At 34.3% G+C, this 10,571-nt stretch overlaps 2 protein-coding genes across 5 annotated transcripts; one reads left to right on the top strand and one right to left on the bottom strand.

Moving 5' to 3' along the window:
* The first annotated feature begins 904 nt into the window (after positions 1 to 904).
* On the top strand, positions 905 to 4,447 carry LOC107928370 (KH domain-containing protein At1g09660/At1g09670). 4 transcript variants are annotated; one of them, XM_016859579.2, is made up of 8 exons: positions 905 to 1,129; positions 1,236 to 1,364; positions 1,769 to 1,854; positions 2,358 to 2,497; positions 2,646 to 2,780; positions 2,856 to 2,972; positions 3,654 to 3,797; positions 3,901 to 4,447. In XM_016859579.2, exons 2-8 carry the CDS (start codon positions 1,261 to 1,263, stop codon positions 4,057 to 4,059), a joined length of 885 nt encoding a protein of 294 aa, XP_016715068.1. In that variant the 5' UTR covers positions 905 to 1,129; positions 1,236 to 1,260; the 3' UTR covers positions 4,060 to 4,447. The 4 variants fall into 4 exon arrangements, with proteins under 4 accessions (XP_016715068.1, XP_040938562.1, XP_016715085.1 ...); XM_016859588.2 differs by having other exon boundaries at positions 967 to 1,129; positions 1,233 to 1,364; XM_041082628.1 differs by lacking the exon at positions 2,856 to 2,972 and having other exon boundaries at positions 965 to 1,129; positions 1,233 to 1,364.
* A 165-nt stretch (positions 4,448 to 4,612) lies between these two features.
* Positions 4,613 to 7,849, bottom strand: LOC107928364 (elongation factor 1-gamma). Its single transcript, XM_016859572.2, has 8 exons — positions 7,685 to 7,849; positions 7,520 to 7,568; positions 6,834 to 6,983; positions 6,664 to 6,724; positions 6,531 to 6,583; positions 6,325 to 6,426; positions 5,262 to 5,772; positions 4,613 to 5,179 (listed from the first exon to the last, which is right to left on the bottom strand). Exons 2-8 carry the CDS (start codon positions 7,526 to 7,528, stop codon positions 4,800 to 4,802), a joined length of 1,266 nt encoding a protein of 421 aa, XP_016715061.1. The 5' UTR covers positions 7,529 to 7,568; positions 7,685 to 7,849; the 3' UTR covers positions 4,613 to 4,799.
* Positions 7,850 to 10,571: the final 2,722 nt, after the last annotated feature.

Here is a 10,571-nt window from a genome sequence, read left to right on the forward strand (position 1 = left end):
AAATTTGAGTCCTGCAACTTTGCTTTTATTAGACAAAGAAAGTAGAGCCTTACATGACCAAGGATTTACACTTTCGATTATACGAGGACTTCAACAGGAAATCAAATTCCAGTCAACATTGCAGGCTGCAGACTCCACAATTATTTGAAATTATAAAAGGTTGCAAGCGGTTAAAAAAAGAAAAATGGCACTTGCTTTAGCCACGTTGTATGGAGATTGGAGAAATGGTGATCAGGGAACGGATGGAGTGGAGCATGAAGCTAAGCTGGCAGTGGAAAATGAAATAAAAAAAATTAATTTTGATTTTTTTTTTTTGCATGAAATGAGATATGATGAGTCAAAATTAAAAAAAATTATTCTATGAAAGTTGAAAGCTCAATATACAAATATAATCGAGCATTAAGATGAGACCAAATTTCAAGGTTGTCTCTTTTGCAACACGCAAAACATTCGTGTATGCTATTAAATCTTGAGAGAGTAGTTATAGATGAAGTAAATTTATGGATGAATTATAAAGTGTTATATACGTTAAATTAAAATTATTGTTGGTCAAAGTCAAAATTATGATGATGATATCATGTGTCATAATTAATTTAATTTAATTTAATTTAGTTAAGAGATTCATTAATAAAAATAAAATACTTAAAAGTGATAATATCAAAATAAATAATAAATCATAATTAAAATTATTTTGTTGAAGAAAAGATTGATTAAAAAAAAAGAGAAGTGAAAGAATTGGCATATAAAGTTGTAATACAAACAGTAATGATGGAAGAATTTGGATGATAACATCATATGGAGAATGACAATTAAAGAAAAAAGGATTAAAAAATCCAAACATTTTTATTTCACATGTTTCACGACGACACAATAAAAAGAATTTGTGCATGAGAAAAAGTGAAAAAAAAGATAAAATGATGGGTGAGGTAAAAAATTGAGAGGGTATAAATGGAGCAAAACAAAGCATCATAAGAGCGTTGTTGGGAGTAGGGCTTTAGTCTCTTTGATTCACACTCTGCTCCACATAAAAAAAGAGGGCAGCAGACTTTGCATCTCTGCCCCTTTTTGCTCTTTTGCTTATTAGCTTACCTTTCTCCATCTGCCACTTTCTCCCTTTCCTTTCATCAAAGTAAGTTTGGGTTTTCCTCTTTAATGTTTATATACGTGTTTCTACGTAGGATTCTTGATTTTGATTACCTTTTCTTTTTCTAACATATGTTGAATGAATGAAGCAGGAATAAGGGAAGGTGATTTATATATATGATGGGGGAGAGGATCCCACCAGGGAGTTACTTTCAGTATCCGCCTTCTGGAGTTCCTGCTTCTCCTCATAGGGCTTCTTCTCTTCCTACAGATCGTGATAGGTCCCATTTTTTTTCTTAAATTACTTTAATCAATCAAATCCCATGTTCTGTTTTGGTTCTTTTGGGAAAGTTTTACTCCAATTTTTGATGCTTTTCTTTTATTGATCTAATAATTGAAGTTTTCTTCTGCTGATCGATATGGGTTCTTGAAGTTGGTTTAAGGAAAAAACTTTTCTGTTTCTATCTTCTTGGGTTCTTGAAGTTGGTTTAAGGAAAAAACTTTTCTGTTTCTATCTTCTTGTTTTTGTATGATTGATTGTTATGTTTTCAATTGATGGTCATGTTCTTTTGCCCCTCAGGTTCATAGTTCATTTGTGTGTGCTTTACATATTCCATTTTATCTAGATATGGTTTTACTTTATCATTGTTATCTTCAATGTTAACTTACAATCTAACAATGGCAGATATTTAGCTGAATTGTTGGCAGAGAAACATAAGTTGGTGCCTTTTACCCAAGTTCTGCCCCTATGTACCAGGCTTGTTAATCAAGGTTATTGATTTTTTCCCTTTTTTTCTGCAATATAAGATTCATTATCACTTATCATTGGTATCGTTGGAAACTGGTTTTGATTATTTTTTGGTTGAATGAACATCACACTAAAAGTAAATCTATCCGTATCTATTCATGTTATGCACTCAAGGATGTAAATATAAAATTCGTTTTACTAGATTGTTATCTTAGATTCATCATCATGAGTGCATTGTCGGTTTGCTTCTTCTTAGAATAAATCTCTCATGTTAACGATATTGAACTGAAATTGTAAACAAACAACAGCCTAGTACAAACTGGCCACCTAGCTTTAGTTGACCTACTATTAGTCTAAACTAGCAACATATGATTCTAAGTTATTACAGGCTGAATTGATCCTAGACTAATTGGTTGTACTAAAACATGTGGCCTAAGCCAAAAAATAAACCCCAAATGTTCACTTTTACCATTGAGGTAATTTTGACTGCATATTGTCACTTTTGTTTTTTCTCATGTAACTGCAGAGATCAGAAGGGTCTCAAGTCTTACTCCTAGTTTTGTCGATCAAGAGCGATTTGAACATGATAGTCCTTTCAGGTCATTTGGTCAACATCCCAATGGGAGACAGATGGATTTGGAGGGATGGTCTGTTATGCAAACAGAGGTAATGCTGCTTAATGGTTATATACAAATTTCAACTGCCTTGTTATTGGCTCCCACTGTGATTTATTCTTACGATGAATAATTTGCTTCTCATTAATATTAAATGAAAGGAAGATGAAATTTGTTAAATGTTGTTATCTTGCTTCCAGGAAAATGGGCATATGCAACGAGTTCCTCCAATTCAAGCTGCATCAGTGGGTTGGCCCGGTTTGCCTAGAGCCCCTACAACACCGATTGTAAAGAGAGTTGTTAGACTTGATGTTCCCGTGGATAAATATCCAAATGTAAGTTATGTTGAAAATTGTTAGTTTTCATTTTCTTCTTTGTAAGATAATAGTTCAGACTTAGTGCCCTTGCAGTACAATTTTGTTGGCCGAATTTTGGGACCACGGGGAAACTCCCTAAAGAGAGTTGAAGCCTTGACAGAGTGTAGGGTGTACATAAGAGGCAAGGGTTCAGTCAAGGATTCTGTAAAGGTGAAGTTAGTCATGAATTCTTTTTAATTTCCAGCAAGTAATTTTGGTAGAAGAGTGTAGTTTGATATGCACCATAGGTCAAGTCTTAAGCTACTTCTAGCTTGGTCATTTATACAAGTTCTGATTATAATGGAACTGTGAAAGTGTTTTGTACTTTCTCGTGAAAATTGGAGTGTAGCTGGTTCTTGGGCTAGTTTTAGGAGCATGTTTTTCATATTTTTTCCCTCCCAATGGCATTTTAAATTGTATGTGATGTGAAATTTGCTCATGTAACTTCATTTATGCTAGTAATCTGCTTCTCCATTTGCATATGACATGCTTTGCAGCCAATTTCGGTATGATGTTTATTTGGGTTTTTTTTGGGCTTTTTTCTGTTTGTCTCTTGTTTATAGTTAATGTGTATTTTATGCTTTTCACTTTTCGACTACAAGAAGCAAAAAGCAAAAGCATCATCGAAATGGCAACTTAGTCTTTTGCATTTTTGGACAAGTGACTATTGTGGATCAATCAATGCAGTGATCACCTTTACTACATAAAGTAACTCCTTAAATACAATAGTGCATGAGCTAGTTCTGACAGTTTCTGCTTAAGTATAAGATCAAGTTTTCCTTGGTTGTTTGGCCACTTATCCATTCCTACTTCCTTTAAATTCTCACAACTGGTGGCTGGCTTTTTCTACAGGAAGAGAAACTGAAAGATAAACCTGGATACGAACACCTTAATGAGCCACTGCATGTGTTGGTGGAGGCTGAATTTCCCGAGGATATGGTAAATTCTCGTCTGGAGTATGCTGTTGCGATACTAGAAAATCTTCTGAAGCCAGTGGTATGAATGAGCAAAAGCAATTTGTGATATCTTCTATGGATAGCTAACCCTACCATTCCATTTCTGTTTTTGTGCTCACCCTTCTCCATTCCACCATTTCCAGGATGAATCCTTGGATAGCTATAAGAAACAGCAGCTTAGGGAGTTAGCTTTGCTAAATGGTACCTTAAGGGAAGAGAGCCCAAGCATGAGCCCAAGCATGAGCCCAGGTATGTCGCCTTTCAACAGTACGGGAATGAAGCGGGCGAAGACGGGAAGATGAAGAAATCCCTTGTTTTCTGCTGGTTCTGATCATCAATTGAAATCGAGATGGCTTGGCTTGGCTTTTGTGATGGATGATGTATTTCACCTTAACTTAGGGAGGCTGAGTTAGGAAGATCTAAGTCAAAACTCCCATCAGTTTTGGGGCTGCATTAAGGGTTTTCTTCTCCACTGATATTCCTTTTCTTTTCCTTATTTTATGTATTATTCATTGCCCCTCCCATAAGGTTTGACGTCAGTCTCTATTTCCACTAGTTCAAAAATAACTTGTTTCCCTAATTATTTTAGCCTGCTTCCGATGTGCTGCCATGATTCTTTGTACTGACAATTTTACATGCATATTTCTATGTATGCCCATCGTCATAAGATACAATCAGTCCCTTGTATTATCTTCCATCTTCATAGCAAGTATTATCTCTCTATCTTGTTCATTTTACGTTAGTCTGGTTTTGCATCCACTGGTGTTATGCTCCTCTCCACTCCAATTTCTGGAATTCATGGCTGCCTTCTTGCGAGGATTAATGAAATATGCAAAGCAAAATGATGCAATCTTGTAAAACAATAGAAACTATATCTTCTTAATAAAACATAAATAGAGAATTTCAAATCCAACATCTCAGAACATTAAAACTTAATTGTAATGTTACCTTAATCAAAACTGAAAACAGCAACCTATAAATAAAACCTGACATGCAAAAAGGTACCAGAAATATAAAAAGGTAAAATTAAGAACATATTCCATCACTTAAAGCACTTGGCATCCAAGAGAGGCTCTCCCTCAAATGGCTCGCAGTCTTCAATCATCTGATTCACCCGTTCCTTCTGGGCTGCATCTGAGAGGTCGACCTTCTTCCACTCGTAGAGTTCCATGTCATAGCACTCGTCAATCACAAATTGAGGAATCTCTTGCCCACGGAAAAGCCATAGTCCTTTCACCTTGAATGGAGGGTTAGCACCGATCACCAACATCTTCCCAAATGCATACTTGCGGGCCAAATCCATTCTCTGCAGGAATCCTCCAACCTTGTTCATTGTGACAAATGAAACTGTATTCTCCTCATTGTACTTGTAGTCACAAAACCACAGTGAGTATCCCTCGGGATCATACATGTCCCAGAATCCTGACACGAATCAAGTATCAGATATCACAAGTCCAAACATTGCTTTTAAAAGGGAGTGCTACTGTGAAAACAACAGGGATACCTTTAATCGCAACCTCTCGGAAATTGGTCTTCGTGTTAGAGTAAAGCCTTTTCCAGTCATCCAGTACCATCTTACTTGGAGGCAGCAAATCAAGAGGATTCTTTGGTTTGGGCTTTGGTGCCTCCTCCTCCTCAGCGGCCTCTGCCTTTGCTGCCTGTTTCTCAACCTCCTTTTTGGCTTCTTTCTTTGGTTCAGCCTTTGGTTTAGTTTCTTTTGGCTGGGCAGCAGGCTTCTTTGAAGGAACAGGTGGTAGAGAGACTGCCTGCTTCACTTCACCAAGAATCCTCTTGATTTTTGGCTGATTAACCAAGGTCCAAAAGTACCTCTCAACATGAGGGAATTCAGAGGTAAAACTCTTGGTCATGATCTGGAAGAAACCCAAGTAGAGATTACATGTCATGATAATGTCAGCAAGGGTGACAGCATGTCCCACAAGAAATGTGTTGGAAGCAAGATGAGTGTTCAAAGCGCCAAGGGCTCTCTTCAATGCAGCAATAGCAGCTTCCTCAGCCTACATGCAAAATACAAATAAGAGATTAAAATGAAATAGATGGGCAAAATCATACCATTAAAGTAAAATGAGCTACTACTGAATTACAAAAATAAAATTTCTCTTTATATAGATTAATAAATACATCAGAATGGGGGAGAAAACAACCTAATCTCTTAAAAAAATAATGAGGAGAAAACCCATGCCTACTTGATTATCAATTCAATGGGCATTCCCTTCTACCAAAATTACTTAATAGTGCTTGAGTTGATTCCTTTCCAGAAACTATGCATGGGAAAACACCACCACATTAAGCATGTACTAAATGTTGTGTAACTAATCCTCTCTAAAATAAATAAAACAAGAATCATAGACAGGTAATCAATGCCAATTTTCCCTTCACCATGCCCACCTTAATATTATGTATTTTGATGACTAAGTTGCCTTATTCCAATTTTAACATGGGACCTATTGTCTTATAATTAGAAAGAAACAAAGACTAAGTATGGCCCCAGCAAATCAAGCTTAATTAAAATGATAAAAGAATCTGCGAGGAAAGACAGTAGAACTTACTGGAGGAAGGTAAACACCGTAACCAAGTCTTGGATACAACCATTTGGCAATATTAGCATCAATTTCCAAGGCTGCAAAATCAATCCATTGCTCGATATGACCCTAAGAAAGCCAAAGTAATACATACAAACAATTACTTCCATGGTTTAAAATAAACTTAACTGATGACAGAAGAAAACAAGACCATTTTACTATAAGAATCTTACATAATCAATCAATGTAGAACCACATATAGGGTTGTTAACCTTTGAGCGAGCAACTGCAGAGAAAAGTATACCAATAAGTAAACAAACATTAGAGGAAGAAAATTTAGGATATGGAGTCAGCAGATCTTCTCACCATAACGAGCAATGGCATTGCTCTCAAATACCGGACCCTCAGGTGTTTCCAACACAGGAACCTAGAAGAGTTATAAATATCTTCAGTGAACTGACCTAGAAAAAAGGTTACGTAACATGCATAAAAAAAATTCTCCAGTTTAAATATATTAATAGGCGTTACAAGGTCACCTTCCCCAAAGGGTTCATCTTGATGAACTCAGGAGTCTTATTTGACACACCCATCTCAAAATTCTCAACCATTTTGACCTGCACACCACTATATTCTGCAGCAATGAGTGCCTTAAAGGCATTTTTGTTTGTTTTTCCTGCATGCAAGATCTGCATGTAAATCAACACACCACATTGATTAGATGAACCGGTTGATTAAGAAGTTGAATACAATGTCAAACACCAGTCACTCCCTACAACTAATCCAGGAAAATCCTGAAATTAATCCTTTTCGCCCTATAAATTCTCTTAAAGACCATTCCCTTTACATTCTAAACTACTAAACGGTACTTAGCATTTCCATCTACCATACACAATTAACCTAATTGACGTAACATCTCGCCATCAATCTTTCTTCTGGTCAATGGTTCCCAATTGAAATCTAAGGTGGTAGAGTTAAAATCAAAATCAATTTTTTTTATCGTTATGATTAGTATCTACAAATCCATAAACTATTCCATTGATAGTAACTATATAAAACATATTCAATCTGCCACTTCCTTCGCAATGTAAAAAAGCTAGTTACAAATTTCACTTTCTAATTCTACTCGAAATAACTTCCACCTAGTCATTAGGTGTCAATTCTGTCAACAGTTAAACTACCACAAGAAACGAAACTAATATAGATACACAGATATAAAGCTTACCAGAGCCATGGCTTGATAGAAAAGAGCGCTACGATTTGAGAACTGAGATCTGGAAATTGAAAAACAGAGAATAAAAATAAACGGAATAAGGAAAAATATTCAAGCAGGAGAACTTGATTGCCATGTATTAAGGAGAAAAAATGAGAGAAAGGATTAAGAAAGAACCTTGAAGACGAAATCGCAGCGAGAAGGAGCGGGAGAGACTGCGGGACAAAGAGAGAATAAAAGAAGGGGGGACTAGGGTTTTTGTAGAGTAGAGCGAATGTGATGTGGGGTTATCAGTTCGGGTTCCGGTTTAGATCCAGATTTACTAACCCCTTTCTTTTTCCGGTTCTTTTAAGCGTGTCTTTCAAGTAATAAGTGGGTGAGTTAGAACTAGAGGTGATCATGGGTCGGGCCGGGTCGGGTTCGGGTTAAACTCATACAAATTTTTAGGCCTGTTTATTAGGCCCGAGTCCGGCCCGAAATATGAGCCTAAAATTTTGTCTAAGCCCGACCCGAAATTAAATTACTAAGCCCGAGCCCGGCCCGGCCCGGCCCATATTAAATTTTTTTTATTTCATTAAATAAAAAAATTTTAAAATATAATAAATCAAATATATTTAAAAACATAAAAACAAATATTAAAACAAATAAAAATAATACTAAAACAATTCTTAAAACAATACACAAATTAATAATATAATAAAAAATAGTTATATTAAAAATTTAAAATAATTAAAAATAAAATAAATATATTTTTCGGGCCTATATTTTTACTCAAACCCTCCCATTTTTTGGGCGGGCCTTCAGGCCGGGCCGCCCAGCCCATGATCAGCTCTAGTTAGAACTAGTTTAATGGGATTACCATTTAAAGAATAATTAAATAAAAATTATAAATTATAAATTATATAAAAAAATTCTCATAACCATTGAACCGTTGTTTTTCTCCAATTTTCTTTTTCACAACAGTTTTGCTTTTTATGTAATTACACGCAACTAATTTATCTGGATAGATTAAATCACGAATTTTTAGTTTAATTCTTTAGTTCACTCTGAACAACACTACTTATCTCAAATTTTTTATTTTGTGTCTAGTTATTATTATTATTATTATTATTATTATTATTATTATTATTAACTTGGAGTATAATGATTTAAATTTTTGCTCATGCATGTTGAGGTTCTTTATTTAGATAAAAGTTAATTCAAGTTGGGTTCAAACATTGTTATATGTGATATTTTATTTAAAAAAAATTAAACTATCCTCGAATAATTTAATTTATTTTAAATATGAAAAATATGTTAAATTTGTAAAATAAATCTGAAATAAAACTTAATAAACTAGGATCTATTATGTCAAATCATCAAGAATAAATCAAAAACAAAACTAGATGCAGAAGCGTACCTGAATCCATGAATTCCTTGAAGTTTTACCTGATCTTGGGGATTTGATCTTCTAAATTGGAACACAAGAAATTCAGAGAATATTTGCTCTTTCTTTCCTAATGATGAGATATTAAAAAAGATATCTTGTATATAATTTGGGGACCATAACCCTAAACTTCACATATTTGACCCATACTTTATTTAATAATTAAAACCCAGTAAAATTTTAACCAAATTAGATCACTTTTAATTTTGGCTAATCTATCATGATAATAAATAATAACATATAATTACCCTTATTATATATGTGATGTCCATATTTTCCAACAATCTCCCACTTGGACCACATATATGTACTAATTACTCTATAATTACATGTCATTATATAACCTTATGAGCTCAAAATTTTACTATCATATCCAAAAGGTATTCCAAATAATCTTGTCCATTAATTATGTTAACATAGAACCAAGGCGACTTTCGTTACGTATATCGTAACTAAATCCATCCATGATTACGTATATTAACACAACCAAATGACATAGATCAAGTATGGATGTGTAGCATGGAACATGCAATATGATCTAAACATGTCTATTTCCAATTAGTCCTCCTTAGTGAGACCAAACCTTACCAAAATCAGAGTGTGAATAAACCAAATAAACTTCATTTCTGCAGAAAATAAACTTAATATCTTTAAACTGAAATAACTGAAAAATGTGTCTATGACATAAAAGCATTTAAAAATGCAATCTCCCACTAAAATCAAATATCTTTTAAATGACATTACACTTATATGAGCAGTGTGCTCTTATAAGACCTTAGGTGTAGTTCCTTAATAAGCGGATCTACAATCATGGAGTTTGTCCTAATATGCTTTATAAGCACCTAACCACTCTGGACTTTTACTTTAACAACCATGAACTTAAAGTCTATGTGTTTTTACTTTGATGTGCTCCTGTTGATATTGGAATAAAAGACTGCAAATTGTTTTCACAATTTGCACCTTAGTGAAAAAATCTTGTATCCATATTCCATCAAAATCGAAGCCTATATACTTGATGATCTCTAACTGATTAGACCTCCGATATGTGAACATGTAATCTTTTGTTCTCTGAAAATACCTTATAACCCTATTGGATGCGATCTAATGGTCCAAACCAGGGTTGCTTAAAATATCTGCCTAACATCCCAATAGTGTACACAATATTCCAATGTATACAAACTTGAACATATATTAGACTTTCTACTACTAAAATGTAAAAAAATCTAATGCATTTTTGTAATCTCAAAATCATTCTTAGGGCATTGATTAAAACTATACTTATTATTGATAAGCAGTATGTCATTAACATATAAAACCAAATATAGAACCTTACTCCCACTAAACTTATGGTATATACGATTATCAATAAAATTCCTCTAAACCGAATAAGATAATCATTTGGTAAAATTTGTAATATTATTGACGAGAAGTTTGGTTAAGCCCATAGATGAAGTTCTTTGCAAATCATTAACTTTGCATCATTAGACACAAAGCTTTCTAATTGCGCCACATAAATGTATGATCAATGTTACCATTGAGAAACCATTAACTTAATATTCATCTGATGTAGCTTAATGTCAAAATATTCCACTAAAGCCATTATAACCCTTTCTCTAGTGGACCTTTTTAATGACATTC

Source organism: Gossypium hirsutum, chromosome A12, assembly GCF_007990345.1.
Source record: "Gossypium hirsutum isolate 1008001.06 chromosome A12, Gossypium_hirsutum_v2.1, whole genome shotgun sequence".
NCBI lineage: Eukaryota > Viridiplantae > Streptophyta > Magnoliopsida > Malvales > Malvaceae > Gossypium > Gossypium hirsutum.

Bases quoted from the DNA above. Each gene is read 5' to 3' on its own strand.
- LOC107928370 (XM_016859579.2), top strand. From the start codon at position 1,261: ATGATGGGGGAGAGGATCCCACCAGGGAGTTACTTTCAGTATCCGCCT. The intron at 1,365-1,768 runs GTCCCATTTTTT...TAACAATGGCAG, and splicing joins CTTCCTACAGATCGTGATAG to ATATTTAGCTGAATTGTTGG. The intron at 3,798-3,900 runs GTATGAATGAGC...CACCATTTCCAG, and splicing joins AAAATCTTCTGAAGCCAGTG to GATGAATCCTTGGATAGCTA.
- LOC107928364 (XM_016859572.2), bottom strand. The intron at 6,584-6,663 runs GTGAGAAGATCT...TTTTCTCTGCAG, and splicing joins CAATGCCATTGCTCGTTATG to TTGCTCGCTCAAAGGTTAAC. The intron at 6,427-6,530 runs GTAAGATTCTTA...TGGCTTTCTTAG, and splicing joins GTTCTACATTGATTGATTAT to GGTCATATCGAGCAATGGAT.